Source organism: Diachasma alloeum, unplaced genomic scaffold (genome assembly GCF_001412515.2).
Source record: "Diachasma alloeum isolate Michigan unplaced genomic scaffold, Dall2.0 Dall_scaffold_00288, whole genome shotgun sequence".
In the NCBI taxonomy this organism is placed as follows: domain Eukaryota; kingdom Metazoa; phylum Arthropoda; class Insecta; order Hymenoptera; family Braconidae; genus Diachasma; species Diachasma alloeum.
The window spans coordinates 541650-567260 of record NW_021680427.1 but is presented as its reverse complement, the minus strand read 5'-3'; the positions used below and the strand labels follow the sequence as shown (position 1 = coordinate 567260).

The 25611-nt window shown below is 38.4% G+C and overlaps 2 protein-coding genes across 2 annotated transcripts; one reads left to right on the top strand and one right to left on the bottom strand.

The window, feature by feature from the left end:
• Positions 1–4395: 4395 nt before the first annotated feature.
• LOC107038801 (integrator complex subunit 7) lies at positions 4396–12845 on the bottom strand. Its single transcript, XM_015258084.2, has 2 exons — positions 12693–12845; positions 4396–7917 (listed from the first exon to the last, which is right to left on the bottom strand). The coding sequence occupies exons 1-2, from the start codon at positions 12766–12768 to the stop codon at positions 5075–5077; spliced, it is 2919 nt and encodes a 972-aa protein (XP_015113570.1). The 5' UTR covers positions 12769–12845; the 3' UTR covers positions 4396–5074.
• Positions 12598–24709, top strand: LOC107038800 (VWFA and cache domain-containing protein 1). Its single transcript, XM_015258083.2, has 2 exons — positions 12598–13670; positions 21186–24709. Exons 1-2 carry the CDS (start codon positions 13199–13201, stop codon positions 24275–24277), a joined length of 3564 nt encoding a protein of 1187 aa, XP_015113569.1. The 5' UTR covers positions 12598–13198; the 3' UTR covers positions 24278–24709.
• The last annotated feature ends 902 nt before the right edge of the window (positions 24710–25611 follow it).

Sequence of the window (25611 nt, the reverse complement as noted above, 5' to 3'; positions counted from 1 at the left end):
ACAACAATCCTGGTTTTCACCAGAAATTATAAACTGGAAAAGATCCAACCTCTGAAGCTAAATGGCTCGGAGATTAACTACACCAGCAGAGTGAAATATCTGGGTGTCCTCCTGGATAATAAACTCAGCTGGAAAGAACATACCTGTACTCAGAGAAATAAAGTGTTTGCCTCTATGTGGGCATGCAGGAGAGCTGTGGATTCAAGGCATAATTGAGCATAATTATTTTAATGGTGAAGTTGAAAAACGAGACAAGTCAATTTTACTTGAAATTTCAGTCCTGTTTTTTCTTTTAGTTCTCAATATAAAAACGTTCTAATGACCAGTTTCAAGTTGAGTTAAATTAATTCTGAGAAATTCATAATTATTTATAATGAGGTATTCAACTCGAAAATCACTACTTGTAAATGAAAATGTCAAAAGATTTTTTTAGTGAAAATGAGTAATATGTTAAGATTTTCTTCGCCAACAAAGGAAATCCTCTTGACATTTTCTCCTCTGTCATCCTCTCAGTTTAAACTTAATTCTTGATCTGAGGCATTCAAAACTATTAACTTGAGTCTATGAAAGTCTCAAATTGAGATCTCAAAGTCCCAAATTGAGACTTTAGAAACTCTGAAATTGAGGATTTCAGGCTTCAAATTAAGACTTTCGAAAATCTTATCTTAAGACCTTTGAAATCCTCAAATAAAGATAATATTCTTTTGGATGTAATTATTCATAGCGAGATATTCAATTTGAAGACCAATGGTTGTAATTGAAAATGCTAAGAGACTTTTTCATAAATGAAGATGAGCGATTTTTTCATGTTGCTAGTGCCCTTATACGGTCTGCAGATACGTTGTTATGAATAATGTAAATAAACTCGTGATTTAAAGTTTATGGATGTAGAAGGTGCATTATCTATGAGATGCAAATATTTGTCAGAGTTATTACTTTTTTAATATTTATGAGAATTTATGACGTACTTTTTCTTAAAAAAATTATGGAGTCAATTGATTTACTATGAGTGCATCCACAGTTTCTGATGTTTGTAAGGCCTAACGTTTACCCATCAGACTCCAAACCACGGAAAGCTAGATTTGTATAAATGTGTACGTCCACGTGAAAAGGGCCCACTTTGTCGCATCTAGTTTCCGAGATATTCACGTTTTTCTCTCCACATCTCCCATTTAAACCAATGTTAAATTGTTTTTTTGATCGTCTATACTGACGTCAGTTTTCATTCTATCGGGTTGATTTTGGGCTCAAAATGTGAGAAATCTGATCAAGATTATCGGAACATACATAACTCCAATACCGTCAAAGTGGGCCCTTTTCATGTGGATGCCCGCAGATGCAGTTTATGCGATGCTAAACATGTTGTTATTAACAATACCCATTATATGTATCGAGTGGTGATTTATACTGTACGAATGCAGCAGATGCACAACTTATAAATTAAAAATCATTTTTATAGAGTTGTTACTCCTTCGATATCGATATTTACGAGGGTAATATTGTTGGATTTTATACACTTCTGTTATACATATATAAATATCTGTTATTTCTGAAAGATTTTGTATTTTCGAATATCTTGGAGACGGTAAGGACATGTGAAGTACAATGGACACTTGGAAAAGAGACTCAGAGGGAAATTCAATTGAGCTCAATCTAGGCTCGTTGATAAGAGCAAAAAGTCGAATTTCCAGGGAAAAAATATTCTATTCCACCAATAATCTAATGAGGTGTGAAGATTTTCAAATAAATCGAAAGTTTCCCTATTACTTCACTCTCCCAAAGTTGTAAAGTTGTAAAAACGGCAGCTCCTGAAATAATTTAGGATAATAACCAGACATAATTCTTCCATTGAAAAATATTATTTATACACACTCTGTACAAATTTTTCATGATAAAGTCAATGAAACTAATTACAAAATACCATTTTCTAATTTCTACACATTAAAAATGAAAAACATGAATAAACTACCATTGTTCCTCTCCCACAAACTCTTCACGAATGGAAAGATTGTATAAACATGTTCTGTGATTCTGTAATTCTATACGGAATCCTATGGATTCACTGCATATGCCATTCGCATAATTCCTATTCACAGTTTGTCTGCAGTAATTCTTGGGAAATTTTCACAATTTCATAAGTCGTAATTCTTGTCATTTATTTTTATTTCGTGTCGTTTTTTTTATCGAGTTTTTTTCATGTAGATTTTAGACTATAGTTCTTAGACTATAGACTATAGTTTTTCTATGTTCATAATGTAAAATATATCACAATTTCCATTGGATTTTACAGCCCGCAGAAATCCCTAAAAATTATGATTGTACAATCAAAAAAAGTAGGAAAAAAATGAACATTTTTAAAGAGCGCTTTTAATCAAGATTAAGAAATAAGTCCGGTAGAGAGGAAATAGTGAATGGATAATTTATCATGGTAACTAACGATCTGACAGCCGTTGACTACTGTGACAAATGACGACCTAACAGCCGTTAGATACACCAAATTATTAATTTGCAATTTCCTCCCTATTGGGTTTATTTCCCAATATTATTAAAAAACGGTCTTTGAAAATGTTCTGCTTTTTTTATTTTTGATGAATAGCAATTGGGGATGTTTTCAGCTGATCAAAATGAAAAAAACTACCAGGATCACGTTCGAACGATAATCCACCCGGGCCTTAATCCAGAAATTTTTCAAAAATTCCAGAGAATTACTGAATTTTTTTAGAGATGTCACAAAAAAGATTCCTTGTCTTTTCAACTAGGCAACATTTCAACTAACATTTTTTCAACTTGTCACATCTCAACTATGATATTTCAACTGCTCAGATTTAAAAACACGCCATGGATCGCCATGGAAATATGGATCGGACCCAAAGTACGTCGATACCCCCCCCCCCCCCAAATTCGAAATTGATATGTGGAATTCTTATGAAGCGGTAAAAAATGAGGAACCATGCANAAAAATTGAGGAACCACGCACGGCAAATGCAGTGAAAGATTGGCATAACGTCTTCAACACACGTCTTCAAGTATCCCACGTTACTATGAGTCGATTCATTGAAGCCCTTCAGGACGAACAGACTGCAATGGAACTCAGATGGACGCAGACGAATGGTGGCCAGCCCCCTCCAAAAAATGAAAGGCTTACAGAGATCATGAAGCGAGAATCAAGAGAATTGTTAATCGCAACAATGCATTGGACGACACTGAAAACGATCTGCGTGGAATCGCTCAATGCATCTTAATATAAAATGGAAAACAAAATCATCGAAAAAAAACAACTATTAATATTTAATTATTGATCTCTTGTAATTGTTAATATAAAAATAAATTGAATCTTTGTATGATATTAATCATTAATCTATTAGTTCAGTGATTAAATTGAGTTGTATCACTTGTCTGTTGAAAAGCAATGAGTAAAAAAAATAAAAATAAAACAAAATTTCAGTTAATTCCCAAAAATATCGTAATTTCACAAAAACTAGTTGCTATGTTGTAGTTGAAAATTCCATTTCAAATGTCGTAGTCGAAATGTCGTAGTTAAAATTGATCAGTTCAGATGACACTAGTTGAAATATCGCCCAGTTGAAAAGATGTGCCACCACAAAAAATGATCAATTTCTCTAACAGTCTATTGAATTTGTATCGGAACTCTATGACTTTTTTATTTTTATCAAGAAGTTTCCAAGTTTTGTTTGTTTTATTTTTATTTCTCAGGATCACATCTAAGAAAAAAAAACTTAGGAAGTTGAGGACCAAGAATTCTTATAAAAAAATTCTTATAAAAAAAATCCCAACAATCCCTAATAAGTTACAAAAAAAGTCAACATTTATAGACATCTACCAAATAATATCTATTGAACAACGCATGGTGAAATTGCACATTTTTCAATAGAATTGGTGCAAAAATAAAGAGAATTTTAATAAAATGCCCACTGAATTCTTATAGAGTTCCAGTAGAAATTCAACTGATTTTTTTGCAGAAATCTTATTGATCACTGGGTTCTTCTATTAACTTTTTTCTCTAGAACATCCCCTGATTTTAGGACAAAACTACGTCTCCAATTACGTAAAGTACGATCTTATGAAATTCTGTTCATTCTTCGATTCCCCAATTCTTACAGACATCTTATACAAATTTCTGCAGACAAACTGTGCACGGAAAAAAATATAATTCTGCCAATTAATTTCTTTCAAACAAAAATTTATAGTGAAATTTTGTGTCGAAATTTTGGGCATTTGTTTGCACGCACGAAAAAATTTAATAGAAAACTGTATTTTTTGTTTTAAAAATTTGGTAAAAAAATTGTTATTGAATTTTTTTATTAGTTTCTGTTGATTCTATTGAAATGATCAATAGAACTTATTCCATTGACATATTTTCTGTAGAATTTCCTCGTCTCAAAGTTTTTTGTTTCATTTTCTCGATTAAAAGATAAGAAAACTAGAATAAAAAAAACCTAGAAAATTTCAGCTCAGGAAATTTTACACAAAATATCTCAGTAGAATAAGTTGTATAGGAAAATCGAACTCTATTGACTTTTGTTATAGAATATGATTTATTGGAAATTTCAATACAATCAACTAAGAACCAATATAAAATTCAATAAAGATCCAATTTGTATTTTAGTTTTGGCCTCTGCGATCATTATTTGATTCTACATGAAGGAATCCATTACGTCCAAATGATAAAAATAAAATATCATAAAATCTCGAAATATTGTGCTTAGTCCAAATGGCTGGATCAATGTTTACCATTTTGACATAATAGATTCCTTTATGTAGAATCAGCGCAGAGGCCAAAACTAAAATACAAGTTAAAAATTCAGTCGAAATCCTCTCCACATAGAAATCCAATAGAATTGTTTATCGAATTCGCTAGGTCATTCGATTAAATTTTTTGTGCGTGTGTCTGACTCAAATGTGATAGTCAAAATTACATTTGCAGTGTGCATACAAATTCCCCGCCCACCATAATCAACAAACTTACAGAACCCCTTGCAGCATCACGCAATAAGAGCGTCCAACACCCCACCTCCACTCGATTCCTCCCAACTCCCCCAAGCCCCTAAACCCCCTACGGCAGTTTCCGTTTGGTCGGCTCCTCATGGACGCGCACCTGCAGCGAAGACCTTGGTCCGCACTTCCAGACATTGCCATCCTTATCCAGAATGCTAGCACTGGCAGTGACTTGAAACTGATTAGCCCCCGAGCTGTTCCCCCCTCCCGAGCTCCCAGAGCCCCCCGCACACCCCGAGTTTCCCGCTCCCCCGGAGTTCCCCAAAGACAACAAGAACTCACAAGCAAAGAAGTCCCTATGCGGAATAACCGTCTGCTGCAGCTCATTACCCCCATTCACCCCCTCCCCATTACCCCTGTTCTCAGAATTAATCTTCGACGGTGGCGAAGTAGAAATGGAGATGCAAACAGCAGCGACAGACCTGAACAGCGAGGCCTTCTTCCCATGCCTCAAGACCCCCTCGATCTTGAGAGCGAGCTGCGACCCCTGTGGCACACAGACAGGCTCCCCAAGAACTCTGGGCTGCGGTGAAACCGAGAGTTTAACAACAGTGGCCTGCAGTGCCTGGAAGAAGTACCTGGGCATGGGCAGCCTGACCTTGCCCCCAGCCAGCAGAACCACCTGCGAAATGAGTGCCTCCACACTGGGATGCGTAATCACCTGCTGCTCCTCCCCTTGCCCATTGGGCGCCAGCCTCCTCACCTCATTACAGCACTTGGCCAACTGCCTCATCTCCACAGACTCCCCAAAAGAGAACTCAAAAGTCTCGTTCCCCCTGTGATAAGCGCTGGCATTAGAGCTCATGCACACCCTCTCCACCGAGTTGGCCATAACCCTGCACATCTCCTGCAGAGCCTTGATATTATTCAGACTCCCCTGGTCAGCATCGAAGGCCGACTGATACAGCTTCTGATAGCTCTCCGCGCAATTCCTAAAGTCCTTAGCCGACTTCCTCAATTGATAAGTCACTCGTCCGTAAACCTGCAGTTTATCACTCGTCACCTCAGCAATTGACCTCGCAATTGCCGGAGGTGGAGAGGTGCACAGAGACCTGCAGGAGTGCACCAGCTGGGCCAACGCCTGTAGAAACTCACCCCTGAGTTTAGCGTACTCACTCGCAAACTGTAAACTCTTGAGCGGTGTGCTTGCAGCTTTGAGAGCTGCGCAGGCGCTCGCGTACCTCGAGATGGCACCATTGAGCTTCTCAAGGACACTGATCTTCCTCAGAACCCTCGACTCGCTCTTGTTCTCTTCGAGATAGCTCTCTGCGCTGGTCATCAGCTCGAGCCCCGACAGCCAGAAGTGGAGCTGCTCAGAGGCCACGGACTCCCGCAGTCCTTTGAAGATCTTCGTGGCAATCTTGTGGTGTCCGTACCTCGCAGCCCCCCTCCCTATCCGGTATTTGGACCACCCGTCCACCGCCTGGATGACACTCTCAACGGCGTTCAGGCACTCGTCGTTCCACTCGTATCCCCCAGCCACCATTTGAAACAGAATCGTACAGAGCATCACTCTGGTGTCGACGTCCAACGGCTGTTTAATCTTCTCCAGGACGTCTGGGAGAAGCGGCAGCAGTACGTTATCCCCAAAGCTGCCAATAGCGCCTAGTGCCTCGCACAAGACACTCGCCGTCTGCTTCCTCTCCCCCCTGCCAGAGTCCGACTGAGTGTTCATCAAAGTCGTCCCTATGGCGTCCACGAAGACAGGCGCATGTCCAGGATGCGCCTGGCACAGCTTCACTGTTGACACCAAGCACAGCTTCAACTGGTACAGATTCCTGTCGTCGTTGGCGTCCACTGCGAGCAGAACAATCAGGGATTCCAGGCACGAGATGATGTGCTGGATGTTGCTGACTGGAAGCCCCTCCTCGTAGCAGTAGCAGGCGATTCTCGTTAGGACTGTCACCGCCTTGACAGCAACCAGGGGATTGTGGGAGTAGCAAGCGTCGATGCAGAGGGACGCCAGGGGGCTGTTCTCCTCCATGTTGGCGTCGCAGGTGACAGCACTTTGGCTCAGCACCTCGATCACGTCCAGGGTTCTGAGCAGAAGATCGCTGCTTTCGTTTCCGTTCTCGGTGATGGAGAGCTTGGACGCCAGGGTGGAGTCTATGAGGTTTTCGAGGGCCCCTCGAGGCCACAGGTGGGCTCCTCTTCTGGCTAAGTGCAGGAGGAGCTTCAGGGAGTGCCGTTTCACGGAGATTCGGGGGTCGTCTCGGAGGTACGTCAGGAGGAGGCCGACCTGCGTGGGGACGTTGATGAGGGTGGCTGAGGCCAGGGTGCTCATTGCGGAGAGGGTCACTCGGACGAACTCCACTGCTGGGTAGCTGGCGAGGAGCTCCATGCAGAGCTCGTTCACCATCGACGCAGTTGACGTGTCGTGGTGCATGTACTGGAGGATTGGAATCAGCTGGAGCTTCATGGACGCCGGCGTCGCCTGACCCCTGATCATGTCCGAGATCTTACTGCACATGGAGACGGCGAAGAGCTTGGACTGCGCTGCGAACATCCTGGCGGCGTAGATGGCCGCCTCAACTTCCACTGAGTCGTGGGAGTCCAGGGAACGGCGGATGCTGTGGTGGACCTGCTGGCGCTCGGGGATGATCGAGGCCGCTGAGCCCAGGGTGCGCAGCGTGAGGGCACGCGCCACGGGGTCGTTCGAGTGCATCACGCAGTAGATTCGTTTCACGAACTCCTCGACGTTGAGGATTTTGTCGAGGTGCTTCTCGCTTTGCTGGCATACTCGGAGGACCCAGACGCGGAGGAAGTTTGAGCCCAGGCGGAACACGTCGGCGAGCTTCAGGAGAGCTGAGTTGATGAGGATTGGGAAGGGGTACTTTTCGAAGAGCCGGGGGAAGCGGACGATTGCCTCGCAACGCTCGCCTGTGTTTTTCGAGCGGAGACCTGAAAAAAGGGGGTGTTAGATCGAAGGTTTGATGATTTTTGGGGAGGACAGCTGTAGAACTGCGGGACACCCCCAAAAAAGCACTTCTAAATTGAACGATCGACCACTCGCGTTCTAATGCGTAATGCCTTTTTTGAACAGTGAAGTATGATTACGGAACGTCAAGAGAACAATTTCCAATCAATTCTAGGCATTGCAACTATTTAGTATCAACAATTTAATTGTTCCCATTGCTCTAGCGCCCAAACTATGGAAGATATACGAAAATTTTTCGACCACGAATTATTTAGAATTCGATAAGGAATAATTTTTATTTTTTGTCAATTTCACATATCTCCTTTAGATTTCGGGATATAAGAGTTGTGTGACCCAGCACAGCGCTGTCAAGCCCACCACGCAGGGTTGCCAGATTTTGGCGATTTATAGCCAAAACCTGTACAATTTTAAATGGGGTGACGTCACGATCCGGTAACACTGCCACCGCGCGCCGCAAGCAGAGAGCGCTATGTCGGGTCGCGTAACTACAGTAGAGGCTTTGTATAAGATACCTCTCTATAAGATACCTCGCGCTCCGAGCGCTCGAGGCCTACCCCCACTCTCGGCACTTTTATCGCCTGCCGAATGTTTATATTCCATGGGCTTCTTATAAGATACCTATGGCCTCGGTCATTTTTCAACGGGAAGAGAGTAGTTATAGGGATCAAAGGGTGTTAAAGATTAAACGGGAGGAACGAACGAAGTGATCATGAGGGTCTAATGACTTTATAGGGGGGTCACACCACGTTTTTCAAGTAATGGAAATGTAACGATTTTCACTTTTCCCATCGAGAAATCGTAATTTTCATCATGCTGTGACGAAAAGTGAACTTTTCGGCACGCTCCGCGTGCCTAAAAGTGCAATTTCCGCCACATTGTGATGAAAAATATTGTTTGTAACTCGTGAAAAAATGTTTTTTAGGTCGTGGGATTATATCACTCGCCAAAAAACACTTTTTTGTACTCGTTACGAAATATACTATTTTCGTCTGTGATTATTCTCGAGTCCACACGGAGAGAAATGTTCAGTAAAAATTACGGAACTCACAGTTCGCTTACCGATTACGAAATCGACTCAAAAAATTTAAGTGACGGTATCGTAATTTTTCACAGGAGATTCAGATAAAAATTACGGAACGTTCTGGAAAAATTCCGTGAGAGTTCCGTAAAATTTCCTACAGCCACATTTCACTCCAGAATTACGGAAAAGATACGTAATTTTTATTGAATATTTCTCTCCGTGCAGCAACAGTCCCCCAACATCAGCTGCCATTCTGTTACGCGGGATATGTTTAGAGAGAAAAGGGAATGCGGGCGATACAAATTCAAAACATTAAACACATATAAATTGATTAGTTAGCGATAGTCATTCAGTAAAAATGAAAATTCCATTGAATTCGGGCGCGACGAGCGAGGTTTCTTGTTTGAAACCTGGTGATCCCTATTTTTCTCCTCTCTATGGGCACGCGTAGTGGGGGCACAGGGGTTTCCGGAATTTCACTCTCCTACTGTCCCTAAAGTATTTTATACGAAGTATCTACTGTAGTTTATTGCTCATATCTCGGAATCTACGAGAGATACGTAAAATTGAAAACAAACAAAAATTATTGCTTACTAAATTCTATACGATTCATGACTTGAAAATTTTTGTTTATTCAGTTTCACTGCTAGAGCGATTTGAACAATTTAATTGTTAATAATAACGAATTCCAATGTTCAAATTGATTGAAAATTATTTACTTGACGTTCTGTGATCATATTTTATTGTTTAAAACAGGAATTATGCATTAGAACGCGAGTGGTCGGTACATGTCTAAAAATCGAGGCTGTCCGACAGCTCTATATGTGACATAGATGCAGTACTTGAGGGGTTAACGATACGAGAAACGAATGAAGTGAAAAAGACTTACGAAATTTATGACGAAAATTTTTTTTTGAAAATATCTCTATAGATTTATTTGTACAGGAAGATCTGATTCTATTAACTTTTTTAAATAAAATAAACCATGGAACATTTTCTAGCAAAAAACGGCGCAGAAAAATTGCGGAATTTTCCAATAGAATCGATGAAATTTTATTGCCTCGGTAGAATTTCCAATAAAAGTCTAATTGGAATGCCATAGAACATCCTAGCGAATGCGCTAGTTTTTTTGGTCGTGCGTACGATTTTTCCATTAACATATATCACAGGCGTCATTCCCATATTACGTTCTTATATTTTCTGTGAAATTTTTTATCCCCTCCTCTCCTTTAGTCTCAAGACCCCCCCCCCCTTGTTATTTACGTCACGAAATTCATAAACTTGACTTTTAGAAATTGGAATGAGGGAAAGAAGGCAAATGATTGCACGCACAATTGAATCTTAATGCGATGCTCTTTGAACACTTCGTAATTTATTAGGGGAGGGTGGGGTATAATGGACAATTAACTTTCTTCAATGTTCATTACTCGGAAATAAGATCATCAATTGAGTTCAGTGTGGAGTCGTCATCAACACTGATGGAAAAGGTGGGACAACTTACTTGCAGTTAACGAGGCTTCTTAACTATTGATGCCTATCATTATATCTTACTGAAAAGAATTATTATTATTTCAAATAATTGATTTTTCAGTTTTATAATTATTACATTTTATTATTGCATTTTATTATTTTATAATTATAAAATAATAGAATATGATTTTATAATAATGATATATATTATAGTAATATTATAGTAATATTATAGTAATATAGTATATATTATAGTAATGATAATAATAATAATAATAATAATAATAACAGCCGTTCGTTGACTATTAACGAATCTTGTTAGTAGTTAAAAAGCCTTGTTAACAGTAACAAAATCCTTCTATCAGTGAAGGGAAAGAATTGTTTTTTACAAGGGGAAAAAATTGTCCTGTTTGAAGCATGTTTCCTTTTTCATAAAGTTGATTGACAATAAATGATTGTATTGATTGTTAACTTTTTATTCGCCTTGCGATTGGTTGATGGATCAATCAATGATTTCCATGACTACGAGGATGTTATTGTGCGTTACAGCGCTCACTTGGAGGTCATCGCGCGCGATAGCGCGCATGATTGCCTAGTGAAACATGATATTCAAAGATATCCCCGGTATTCTGATTTTTAAAAAATACAAAATTTTTACAAATTTTCCAATAAATCGAAATAACGATTATTGCTATTGTCTTCATCTTCGAAATCTGTCAAAAGAACATACAAACAAATTTTTTAAGCCATCATTCAATCAATTTAGAATATTTTTATTAGTTATCGTGAAACAACCGATTTTCGAAAAAATTCGAAAATTGAAAAAACAATCGCTGAATTCAGTAGCGAAGCGGTAAGCCGGGTCAAGTCGCTTTTGACTATTGGCCAGTTTTTGACGAATATCTCGGAATCTAAAAGAGATAGAAAAATTTTTGTCACGAACTCTTTTGTAGAGCCAATTGGGGGTTATAAAAAGGGTTATCAGAAAAATTCAGCTATCTCTCTTAGATTTCGAGAAATTCATCAAAAACTGGCCAAAAGTACAAATTGACTTAACCCGGTTTACCACTTCACTATTGAATTCAATTTTAGTTAATGGCGATCGATAGGGCTCAAAAATACCTACATTTAAAACAAACGATTCAATTCCATCAATTCATTAGCGAACAACTGAAGAAAAAATTTGTTACATAGGTACGCATATACACACACGTACGGACTAAAAAAGTTCGAATTCTAAAAATTGCATTTTCGGATTTTTTGGATCATACTCGGTCTATGTAACAAAAAAAATCCAAAACTTGAATTTGAATGATTACAACGCTTTCATTCGCAAGGAAAAAATAAGATTTCCAAAAGTTTAAAAAATTTTAATCATTTAGGAGAGAGTGGGGCAGAATGAAACCGAGGGGCAAAATGAAACAGTCGAAAAAAAAATTTTTTATTAACATTTTTTTCCATCAACTTTTGTTTATTAACTTTTTATTATTATTGGGATTACTGATGAAAATAATAATAATAATAATAATAATAATAAATAATCCCAATAATAATAAAAAGTTAATAAAGAAAAGTTGATGAAAACAATGTTAATAAAAAATAATAATTTTCCATTCAGTAGAGTGGAAAATTATTGAGAAGTTTTGATGGGAGAAAATTTTGTGAATGGATTAATTGAAAAGAAAAAGTTATTTCCATATTCCGTAATATACCACAAACTGTTCAATGGGTCTCAAGACCCATTGAAAACCTTTAAATTCCACCGACGTATCCCCTTAGAAAAATTAATAATAATTCCGTGTAAAATGTAATTTGAATGAAGCTGAATATTCATGATTTTTTCAAATTTTTCTCACGCAATTTAATTAACAAATTTAATGATTAAAAATGGTCGAAGCTATTGTGTGGTCTGTACCAAACTGTAAAAAATACTTGGAAACCCTTAAAAACGCCCCCCCCCCCACTTTCACACAATTGTCTAACATATTATTCAAATGCCCCCACAGATTTAAGACCCATTTCGCCCCGCTCTACCAATAGTTACAATTCAAAAATATCCTTCATTTCCCGCGTGACAAAAATTACCCCCCCCCCCCCCCACGCCACTAAAAAAAATTCACTCAACTCAATTGAACAATTGCGAGTTCTCATACTAAGTTCTCAATTCGCAGAAGAGATAAAAAATACGAATAAAATTGGAGCAAATATCCGAGCAGATTGAGGTTAAGTATTTGTTGACATGTGTACCCTTGTCCAGTTCGATGAGCGCTGAATTAGCATCCTGCTCGGGCTCGCCAGATCCAATTTCATTGAAAGTATTCATCCTCCCAGCACCATCAACACCTCATTCTTCCCACAGAACCCCTAATTTGTTAAACTAACAAACGAATAGAATTGAAATAATTCACGGGACCGTTCACATCAGGGGTGAAAGTCTTGACCAAAATCAGTCCACCCAGAGTCGCGTGTTTTGATGCAGAGTGCGCCAGGTGCCGACATAACACAAGTGGATGGCCCACAAGACACAAGTATATAGTCGGCTTGGTGAAGTTTGTAAACACAAATAGAAATTAAAAAATTGAGGATAAAGTCGTGAAAAGTTGTTTGTAGCGTGAAAATGTGGCTGAAGTTTTGTTATCCAAGTTCCTCATGATATTTGCATCACTGACAGATCCACAGACTCGTGAATTCACTGGCGAAGGAGTGAGTTATCTCTATGAGGAGGATATCGCTGAAAAAAACTCAAGATAGTGATGACGATTTTACGTAGACTGTGGATAATCGTAATCCTGTGCTCTCTGGTGACGTCCAAGAGCCCAGAGGCCAAGGACGATGGAATCGTCGAGTGTCAGGTGGGTAGAGCCCTCAGTAAGCAGGTTAAACCCACGCCACTGGGTGGAATGTGTCTCAAGGACATCGTAGCAGCGCTATCGCAGGTTCTCAGATCAATTGGCAACGATGAGCTCGGCCTCACCGAGTTCCAGGAGATGCTGGATAAACTGGACTTTGTCAGCATCACTGATGAACCTGGGGATGCGCTGAGAACACTCACTGACAGTATCAATGCTAAGCTGGAGATTTTTTTGGATATTTTGGAGAAAAGCCTGAATCTTGTGGTTCCAATTCTTGAGAGAGATGCCTTCCATGGGGATCAGGGTGAAGAGAGACCAGGGGGAAAGAGTCGCAGGGAGAAATCCATGGACTTGTGCTCTCAAGTTGAAAATGGTAATTTTTTTTATCACTTTTATTAATTAAGGGGAGGTTCACCCTAGGAACAAAAGTATTTCGTTTTTCGAGGAAAAAAAATTAAATTCTATTTTCCGCGTGATTGTCCCTCAGAAATCTGATTTTCTCTATCAAAATTGTCTCCGGCCATTCAAAATTAGGGAGTCGATTTCCTTTTATCGAAAAGTCAACTTAAGGCCCGGGTGGATTATCTTTCGAACGTTATCTCGATTATTTTTCCATCTTTATAATGTTAAATATATCACAATTTCTATTGGATTTTACATCACGCAGGAGTCCCTAAAAATTGTGATTGTACAAACAAAAAAAGTAGAAAAAAGACTGAACATTTTTAGAGAGCGTTTTTAATAAAGATTAAGAGATAAGTCTGATAGAGAGGAAATAGTGAATGGGTAATTCATCATGGTAACTAACGATCTGACAGCCATTGACTACTGTGACAAATGACGACCTAACGACCATTAGATACATCAAATTATTAATTTGCAATTTCCTCCCTATTGGGTTTAGTTCCCAATATTATTTAAAAACGCTCTTTTAAAATGTTCAGCTTTTTTTCAACGTTTTTTTGATTGTATAATCATAATTTTTGGAGACTCCAGGGCTATGTAAAACTGAATAGCAATTGAAGATCATTTCAGATTATCAAAATGAGAAAAACAACCAAGATCCTTAAGGCGAAACGGAATCCCTTGTATTTATATGAACTTTTAGAATTGTGTTTTCTCCTACAATTATTAATTTTTATCTAGGGGCGAGGGGGGCAAAATGAAACAGCCGAAAAACGACTACTTGACGCAATTCAAGCAAAACAATTTTTGTTTTATTAACGTTTATCTAATTTTTTTCATTATTGGGAGTACTGATGAAAATAATAATTTTCTATTTGTCTTATAATTCAGTGGATTATAATTCAATTAATTAGATTAGGCCGATTACACATTTCTGACTTTGGATTTTGGGTTTCATTTTGTTTTCAATTAATCCATTGGCAAAACTTCTCAATAATTGGCCATTCTACTGAATGGAAAATTCTTATTCTCACTCCCAAGAATAAAAAAAAAAGTGGATAAAAAAAATATTTAATGAAAAAAAAATTGTTTTGCTTGAATTGCGTCAACAGTTGTTTTTTGACTGTTTCATTTTGCCCCAGTCTCCCCTATGAAACTAGTAATCGACTCAATCATTGCATTGTTAAGTTAATGGAGTAGTTTTATAAATAAAAAATAATAATTGCAGGAGGAAATATAAATTTAAAAGTGCATATGAGGTATTCCACGTCAAATGAGTCAATCCCTGACCCTCACCCTCTTGGAAATTAATGGGGATTTTTTCTACGATCGGGGAGGTTGAAAAACTATCTCTCAAATTTTTTCAGATTTTTTTGGCAGCCTAGTTCGGAGATGTGATTTTTTTCATATTTTTCCGTTTTTTCCGATTACTTGAGTTCTATTTGTCCGATTTTGATTTGTTAAGCGTTGAAATTTTCCATTTTTTACCGCCTATACGCCTGTTTTTAGTCATTTTTTTTTCGATTCCTAGATGTTCATAATAACGAATTTTCGAAAAAAAGTTGAAAAACTTGAATTTTGTAAATTACGTCACGGTTGATATTCAAAATTTTTTTTTCAGTAATTCTCATAATCAAAACAAGTATTGTGAGCTGTCATTCAAGTTGGGCATCCTTCTGGATCTATGTTATTTTTAATTTTTTCTTTTGGAAATTTCGCAAATTTGGGTAAAACACCACAAAACGACTTCGACTGGGTATCGAAAAAATACGTAATATATAGGTATACAATCAAATTCACTTCATACTGTCTATATTCAAAGTCAATCCACGCCATTTTGAGGTGTTGCGACCAAATTTACGGAATTTCGAAACGAAAAAATTGAAAATAAAATAGATCCAGGACGATGCCCAACTTGTATGATGGCTCAAAATACTTGTTTTGATTATAAGAATTACTGAAAAAAAAATGAAACCGACCATCCGTGACGTAATTTGCAAAATTCAAGTTTTTCAACTTTTTTATTCGAAAAGTCGTTATTATACGCATCTAGAGATGGAAAAAAAATTTCATTAAAAATATTCTTATAGGCAGTAAAAAATGAAAATTTTAACGCTCAATAAATTAAAATCGGATGGATAGAACTCGAGTTATTGAAAAAAACCGGAAAAATGAAACAAAAATCATATCTCGGAACTGGGCTGCCGAAAAAATCTGAAAAAATTTGAGATTTAGTTTTTCAACCTCCCCAATCGTAGAAAAAATCGCCATCAATTTCCAAAAGGGTGAGGGTCGCGGTTGACTCATGTGTCGTGGAATACCTCATATACACACAGGGGTTCCCTTTCCCCTTAACAAAAATCCTCAACGTGATTTTTTGTATAAATACTTTTGTGAATATGACCATAACAAATTTTCGCTCCTTAATTATCAACAATACTGGAGAAGATACGTTTTGAAATTTATTGTTGTTGTGCACTGAGAAAAAAAAATTATTTTTGCCAAATATTCATTTACTTCATTGCCGTCCCAGGCGAGCCTGATTAGGTTTCAATTATAGCTATCATGTTGCTCTAAAGAATGACTAGGTTCTACATGACCTTGGATGAACTCCTCTACTGATTATGCATTTTTCACTAATTTTTTATTTTCCAGAGGGAACAATTTCGATCAATTTTTCAATGTTGATAATTATTGAAGGAATTCCTCAAGGTTATCACTAACATGGTCATCTTGTAAAGCAATGTAATTTGCATAATTAAAACGTAATGTGGATTGCCTGAGAATGACTCGAGTGGAGAAATACCGTATTGAAAAAATAAATACTTCTCTCAAATAAATGGATATTTGGCAGAAATAATTTTTTTTTCTCAGTGTATATCCAAACTCCACGTAAGTCGCTGAGTGTAGTGAGGGAAAATGAATGCACTCCCCGAAAAAAAATGAGTCATCATTTTTTAATTTTCCAACCGATCATATAAATTTATTTAAAAACCTCCTCCATTAAGTCATCATGTGGTCACCATATTTGTTCAAATCCAGATCCAAATTATTTTGAATGAGAGGACAATTTGCACTGCCACTCTATTTTCCAACAATTTTTGTCATAACTACTGTGCTGATAAACGAAATTAAATCGCCCTGATGAGGAGAGAATCCAACTCTCGAAACGTTGGCGTTAAATGCAGATGGGTTTGTTATTCATATCATCTGCCTAGTAATTATTAGTATTGCTAATGGTGACCGCATAATGGCCTAATGAAGGAGGCTTTTAAATAAAAAAATTACTCATTATTGATAATTTCTTAGATCTATTGATTTAAGACGAGAGTTAAAAATTAATTAATCAAATTCGGGGTACCCAGAAACAGAAATTATTTATCACAAAAGTTTGACTCTGACGATAATTTTTATATTAGGCAGAAAACTTTTATTTATTTTTACTAATCTCGCAAAAATTCATATGCTCATAAGATAAATTCATATGCAAATAAGAGTGTGTTATTTTGCTACTTCTGAATTAATTATTGTCAATAGTAATACTAGACTGCCAATTGAGCACGAACTCAACCAGAATGTTTTTATTCATATCAACTTCCGTTGAAAACTCATGTTAGAGTTTCATCTTCAAAATTTAAGTTATGGTTATACTACTTTAAGCGATTGAAGAAAAATTATTTGTCTCAACTAAATAGGTTTCAGATGTTAATTTTTTTTTTCCCAGTGTATTTTTTTTCCCAGATGAACTGATGTTTCTGATGATGCAAAGAATTTTTTTTCGTTGCAATTTTATGTTCAGAGGTAAACGGTTTGAGTTTGAAATTCAATCAGCACTGGAGTCGTAAAATCTCAATTAATTTTTTGCATTTTGCGCAATATTAAATCGTCTTCATGACGTGGTTAAAGTGTTTATTGGAATTTTTGCTTTGAATTACGTGGCAACGCCATAGAAGGATTGAATTTCAAATTAATTTTAGGAATTTCAAATTAATTTTCATAATTAATTCTAAATTAAGGCCCGAGTGTACTATCTTTCGAATGTTATCCGGATTTTTTTTATCTTTCCTATTCCAAAATTGTCAATTGAGAGGTACATCGTGTAGAAATGATTTTAAAAAATAGAAAAAATTCTGAACTTTTTCAAAGAGTGTTTTTAATTGAGATTCAGAATGAGTCGAAAAAAGTGAAAATTACAAATATCTGATTCGCTGTGGCAAATTATCTATTAGCTGTCATTTTCCATGGTGGATAACAAAGCACTAACTCCTCATGGGAATTGACAGCTAGGTATCTCAATTTTCAAAATAGTGGTATGTAGTCATCTGCCATTTTTATGTGATAAAAGTGTGATTAAAAAATTCTCCAAAATATTACAACTTTGTTCGAAGAGCCTTTTCCGTAATAAATGTCTCTGTGCAGTGTGGGAAAAGATTTATAAAATCAGTCTTCCCCCTGCATGATATTGGGTGACAGGCCGTCATTTGTCACCGTAAATCAGATACATTTTTAATTTCTTGTTATTCAACTTATTCTGAATATAAATTAGAAATGCTCTTCGAAAAAATTAAGAATTTCTTCTAGTTTTTTTTGATTATTCATTCATAATTTTTCAAAACTTCTACATGATGCAGGACTCAATTGACAACTTCAGAGACGAAAGATGGAAAAAACATGGAGATAACGTTCGAAAGATGGTACATCCGGGCCTTAATTTTTTAGTTTTCATCTGGATAATCACTATATTTAGGAAAAAATATCAAGATAGATTTTTCGTCGAAAACTGAAATCTCTATAAAAAATTCTCTTCAGGTTTTCTCCCAAACAATTCACAGTCCTTATCACATCCCTTGAAGCTCATTTGGCGCAAGTATTAAGTGATGATTTATTTCTTTTGCATTCATTTATCGGTGAAAAATTGGGTTGATTCTATTTTTTTTTCTTAACTGAATTGAAAAATGAGCAGAACCCCATCATTTTCTATGCCATCTTTTATAACATGAAAGCTCTTAGAGATTCAATTTATAGTGATGGTTTTTTTTCATTGATCTATTCGTAGAAAATTGAGTACTTGCTATTTTTTTCCCCAAACTTTTGAAGATCATTTAGAGCCCCTTTGCAGTTTTGATTTTTTTAAATTTATGTATTCGTAGAACAGTGAGTTAATGCTAGCTTTCCCGAAACGTAACCGAAAAATCACCAGAAATTCCCTCCATCTCGTCTTCTGAAGCTGTCAAAGAATTAATTTTGAGTGGTGTTTAATTTCTTTTCGCATTGATTTACTTATGGAGAACTGAATTGCTAGTTTTTTTTTCAAACTTTAGAGCTCATTCAGAGGCCGATTCGGGTTTTGATAATTTTTTTTCTCATCTATTCGTGAAAAATTGAGTTTATGCTAGTTTTGTTGCCAAAATTTTGAAACTCATTAAGAGTCCATTTTCAGTTTTGATTAATTTTTTACACTCATGGATTGGTAGAAAATTGAAAAATCAGCAGAAATACCTTCCGTTTTATCTTCTGAAGCTCTTAGAGAACTAATTTTGAGTGATGATTAATTTCTTTTCGCATTTCCCCTTGATCTACTCATGGAAAACTAAATTCGTGCGAATTTTTTCCAGACTTTTGAATCTCATGCAGAGTTAATTTTGGGTTTTGATTTTTTTCATTAATCTATTCGTGGAAAATTGAGTTCGTGCTAATTTTTTCCCAAACTTTTAGAGACAATTTTCAGTTTTGACTTTTTTTTGCATTCATGTAGAGTGAACAGGTTAATTGCTGGGCGGTTAAAGGAAATTCGAGTTTCGTGGTAGGATCTAAAATAAAAGAATCACCTACATGGGTAATGTAATTAAAACACTCCTGAAGGTATTGAAGCCATCATATATGGCTTCACTACTGAATTACTCTTTGTTTTGTTATTTGCACTTCAAATAATTTTTTCTGCTAATTAAAACATTCCTGAAGGTATCGAAGCCATATATGATGGCTTAGTGAAGTGGTCAAACGGGTTAAGTCGGCTTACCTCTTTGTTGAGTTTTTGAAGAATATCTCTGAATCTAAAGGAGATAGCGAAATGTTCATAATAACCTTTTTTCTAGAGCAAATTGAGTGCTACAAAAAAGGTTTTGACAAAAATTTAGCTATTTCTCTTAGATTCCGAGATACTCACTGAAAAATGGCCGATAGTCAAAATCGAGTTAAGCCGTTTTACCACTTCGCTTCTGAATTAAATTTAGAAATAGTTGAATGCAGACGAAACTCCTAATTTCCAGACGACTGGGCCATATTTTTTTCGTTTATTAAATGTCGATCAATAGCAAAAATAATTGATCACATGATTATACACGAGCAATATTATTGCAAGCTGAAATCGTCAGTACAATTTTCATTTTATTTATGGAGTATTCAATGCAAGTTGAACTCGTTCGGAAACTAACGCCCGTCCAGAAATTGACCTGTTTACCCTATTCGCAAAAACTTAAATTAGTGCTAGCTTTTTCAAAACTTAGTCGAAAGTTCGGCAAAATAAATTTGTTTTCAATTCATCTTTGAAGATTATACACTGAGAGAAAAACACGTTGTCAAACAAGTCTATTTTGGGCCAACAAAATAGCTAGTTGAAAATTGTCAAAAAAGAATTTGTTTGGTTCGAATTTGAAAGTCTCAAACATGAGTAATTGTTCTGCTTTCGACAGCAACGAAATATTTGGCTCAAGAGACGGATAATTCACACCAGGCGGTGCCTTTTCAGGATGAAAATATCTGATATAAAGGAAAATTTATCAACAAATATTTTATCCCAAAGTTACAAGATTGCTATCATGTCATCATTATTGTTACATTTAAGGGTTCATTTCTTGTCTGTGATTATTAGACAGCCGAAGCGAAATCTACTATCCCTTGTTTCGCATAAAACAAAGATTTTTCGGGAGAAAAATACGTATGGGACTATCGAATAACGAATGGAGTAGTGCTAGAAATGACAGTTCTTGCGTATACAGAGAATGCAATTTTTTTGAACTACTAAATCTATTTTTGCGACAAAAATTTTTCATTCCGGCGCACTCTCTGCATGTTTGCCCCAAAGAAATCCTTTTTTGATCATTTTCAAAAAACTATTTTCTTGGCACAAGTAAGACTTGTTTGAGAACTTTATCGTTTTTCTCTCACTATAGAAAACCAATTTTAACATATAATGAATAATTTTTTACATTCGTTTATTCGTGGAACACTGAGTTAATCGTAATATTTCCAAAGCTCAATGGAAAAATCCGAATCAAATGTATCTCATAACGTCGAAATTCCCTCCTAAAAGCGTTCCATAAAAATTACTGCAACAAGCCCAGCCTAATTCCATAATCAACCTCCAGCGACGCCTCACAAAAAGCCCATAACCGAATTACCAACCACGTCCATCACCCCCGATAACTCAGCTTAAAGATAAAGAGCCATTCCCCACTCTCACCGAAATTCCCTCTTCTTTCAGAGCTCGCCACAAAGTTAAAAACCCCCCGCTGGAAGCACCTCCGCGTCCTCCCCTTCCTCCACCGTCCAGGAGTTATTTGCGGCCAGGCAGGACCAGTCCGCAACATCGGTTCATTATTTTTATCCCAGTGCGACAGACCGAAGAACGTCATTGTCCTAATGGAGCACGGAGCCTTCATGTCCGAGGAGGACATATCCCTGGCGCGTGCCACTGCCAAGACAATCGTCGACATGCTCTCAGACTCAGACTCCGTAACAATAATCGGCCTGGCAGGTCGAGGTTTCGTCCACTGTAAAAATGGATTAGTCAAGTCAACAGATGTCAACAAATTCCAACTGATCAGGCGAATCGACGCGACGATGCGAACAGACTCCAACGAGTCCCTCACAATCGACTTCGACGGCTTGACCCGCAACGTCTCAGGGAACGTTGTAGTCGTCCACGTGACCAACACCCTGAAAGACATCTCCAACGTGACAAAAATCATAGAGACAATTTCCTCGAAGCAAGTGACGGTTCACCTGCGAACAGTTTTAATCCTCTCAAACCTGAAGCCCCACATCGCAGTGGAGGAAACCTCAGTCAACTCCAGTATTATCACCCTCCCCACCCACAACATCCTGGGGTACGACATCGCGAGGCTGTTCTCCACCCTGGAGTGCCCCACGATGAACAAGAAGGACTACTACCTCTCTGACTCGTACCTGGAGACCTACCCCTACGGAAAAATGATGACCCTGTCCATCACCAGAGTCACCGACACCGCCCTAGTCTCCCTGGACGTCAAACTCCACGAATTCGTCAACGAGATCACCTACTTCAACGCCGGCTCCCCAACGCGAGCGATTCTCTTCGACAAAAAGGGAATTGTTCTGATGCACAAAAGCTTTCCGAGGATCGAGACGCTGTCAGAGCAGCCGCTAAAAGTTTACCTCAGAGACATCGAGAACATAGACGAACAACTAGTGATAGAGATGATAGAGAGGCCAGGAGGACTGATGGGTGTGCTCAACAAATTGGGGATAAATGTCACTGTAAGATGGAAACACCTGAAGTACCTTGATTTAATCGTCTGTGTTGTAACAGAGGAGAGCGACTCCCCACCCTCCAGACCGGTGGCTAAATTTCCCCCTCAATTACCTGATAATCTTCTGCACCATCGATTGGACACTGTCTCCCTCAACTCAGCAGACTTGTGTAATTACAAGGGACACATTCAGAGTCTCTCCCATGCGGTTGTCTACCTCTCCCAGTGGTCCCTAAGACCGTCTTTGGAGGACGAGGGTAATCGAGTGACACCCCAGAGCTACATGGCATACATCAAAGACACCACAGGATTACTGGCGAATCCTGGGTTGAGTGCATCAGTTCGAAGAGACGTTGCAACAATTTCCCAGATTCTGGGGCACTTAAAGAAGAGACACGAGAAGAGTTCCTCGGGGAAGTTCATCGTGAGGAGGTACGTGACAGCAGTGGAGTCTGGTGTGGTCGAAGTATTCCCAGGAACCTCTCTGGAGTCGGGTTTCGACCCGAAGCGAAGGGTCTGGTACACAAAAGCCCTCGAACACCCTGGGAAAATAGTCCTCTCAGGACCCTACCTCGACGCAGCTGGGGCTGGCTACGTTCTCACCCTCAGTCAAACCATCTTCGAGGGTCGAAGGGCTGCCCTTCACGCCCAGAGTGATCCCATCATTGCTATTTCCTCGATGGACATCACCATGGGGTACATGGCTCGACTCATCAAGGACATGTTGGCATTCTGCAACGACTCCACAATTAGGTGTTTCCTGATGGATGACAGGGGGTACTTGGTCTCTCACCCAGCCCTGTTCGAGCCTGGGACCCCAAAACTCCTCCAGCAGCAGCACCTGACTCGCCAGGAGCTCCTGGTCTCCCCCGACATCCTCAACCACGAGATGTTCGTAAAGAAGAAAGTCTGCGTGAATCACCTAGACGGAACAGTCCAGAGGTACTACCAATTCAACACCTCCTTGGACCATGTTCTCACGAATACTATCCATGGGGAGCACTGTGTGAAGTATCAGATGGCAGCAGTTCCAGGGACGAACCTCTTCTTCGGGGTTGTCAATGAGACGTGCGCACTGAAGGTGTTCTGTCCCTGCAGTACGATGGACAGAACCTGCCTGAACTGCAACAGGATGGAGCAAACAGTGTGCGAGTGCCCCTGCGAGTGCTCTTTGTATGCAGATGGGTGTCAAAGGGCCAACACGAGCAGCAGCTTCGAGCCTTGTGCTCCAGCGTTCGAGCAGGGAACCTCCAGGAACGATCCCTCGACCTCCCACTGGGGGAGATCCTCACTGTACGTCCAGCAATTGGGCATTGCCCAGTGTCCAACGCCTGATTGCAAGGGTTACGAGACAGAGAGTGACTGTCTGGGGATCTTCGGGTGCCAATGGTGCTCCATTGATTCGGATGGAGAGTCCTCGCTGGCCTCTCCCTTCTGCTCGGATGCTTATCTCTGTTTTAAGGGAATCCTAGGGTCGTTATTTCCGTATGCAGATGGTACTTATAATTCTCAGTCCATGGGAGATGCTGCTGGGAAGGAGTGGCCCTCAGTGGGGCCAGTGGCAGGGGGAATTCTTGCTGTTGTTTTGATCTTTGGGATCAGTCTGTTCTGCTATCGACTTCACAGTGTGCAGACTGGGCTGGAGCATCAGTGCCTTCATCTTCATGGATCACCAGACACCCTGAGGATGACTCATCTCGATGTGGGCCTGGGGGGCAGTGGGAGTGGCCGAGATCCAGAGCCAATTGAGCTGGACAGGTCGAAAAATCATCTGGATGCACTGCTGCAGGAGAATGGACCTCCTATATCGCCTTACAGGGTGACCACTAATTACAGGAGGCCTGCTGGGGGTGACAGTGATCATGGGTACAGCACCATGACCCCTCATGACGATAATGAACAGCAGTCCTTTGCTGAACCACTTCTACTCGTTGGGAGTAATGAACCGGAGTTGGTGAGGAGATCGATTGTCTCGTCACCCGCGCCAATCACTTGCCTCGAGTCCCCTCATCGGGTACTCGCACCAGTCACCGTACATCGGAATATGGAGACTAATTATTGTTAGGTTTAAGGAAATTCCCATTCATTCCCAATCATTCGTTCGTTCACTAGACCATTGGTAGGAGTTAGTCATTCTTTCTTTAGCGTTTTAATTCGACATGCAATCTGGAATTTTTTCATGTACGGTAGTGAAGTTTATTGTGAACTTTATGGATAGTGTTTTTTATAAGGATGAGGTTTAGGACGGGGAGGTCTTGGAACAAGTGCCAATGAACAATATTTATAATGTAATAAAATTCCGAACACAGACTGAGGGAGAGGCGAAATTTTGTAAAATATTTTTTTAATACGGATACAGACACAATTTTTATAATGATTTTTTTTACTATGAGACATTTTATCGAGAGTTTATAGTGATGCATTTGTGGATGGAAACGTCGTAAACGTTTTATTGTACTTTTTTACTTGATATTAAAAAAATTGACGTGAGGATGGCCAGACGAGTTTTATTGTTACCTGTTACCACTGGCGTTATGGGGTGTAATAGATGCAGAGGGGAAAACACCACATTTTCATCCTTTCCCAGAGGACAATGAGCAACCGCGACAAATTGGTGACCCAGTGTTTTCTTTATTGTCCAAAGTGAATTTATTATGAAAACAGGGAAATCATGAGAGTTATTAGGACAGGAATAAAAAATGACGCACGAAAAAATTTAATAGAAAAAACTAGCGAATTCTTTAGAAAATCCTATTGGATTTCTATTGAACTTTCTATTAGTTTTTGGCCGATTCTATGGAAATGTTCAACAGAACATATTCAATTAGAAAAAGTAAATAGAATTAGATTTTTCCCTATAAATTATTCTCTTCAAATATTTTCTATAGAATTGCCTCAGCCCAAATTTTCTAAGATTTTCTCATTCTATTTTTCTCATCTTCTCATTAAGAAAATCAAATAAAAAAACTTGGAAAATTCACGCGCGTATTTTCCCATGGGTGCCAGAATAGTAAAAGGTTACCGTTTCTCACTTTCATTAATTTTTATTTCAATAATAATGCAGGAAAAATCAATGGTTTCAACAAAGTTTTTCACACTGAGAATTTAATTGTTGAATAATTTATTCGGAATCGTCATAATCCTTTTTATCTTCTCCTTCGTTTTTCTTTTGCTTTTTTGCGTTCCTTTTTATTTTTAAGGAGGTATTATGTACTATATATATAGCATCTATTATATAATATATACATATATATTATCTTATATATGTATTTTTTGATAGTATACAAGTGTATACAATTATTCTTTATTGTTAAAAAAATTTTCTGTAAATCTGGTCGCAACACCTCAAAATAGCGTTGATTGACTTTGATTATACATAGTCGAAGTCGTTTTGTGGTA

Coding starts and splice junctions, on each gene's coding strand:
- LOC107038801 (XM_015258084.2), bottom strand. CDS start 12,768: ATGAATACTTTCAATGAAATTGGATCTGGCGAGCCCGAGCAGGATGCT. Junction 7,918..12,692: donor GCTCATCGAACTGGACAAGG/GTACACATGTCA, acceptor CCCTTTTTTCAG/GTCTCCGCTCGAAAAACACA.
- LOC107038800 (XM_015258083.2), top strand. CDS start 13,199: ATGACGATTTTACGTAGACTGTGGATAATCGTAATCCTGTGCTCTCTG. Junction 13,671..21,185: donor GTGCTCTCAAGTTGAAAATG/GTAATTTTTTTT, acceptor CTCTTCTTTCAG/AGCTCGCCACAAAGTTAAAA.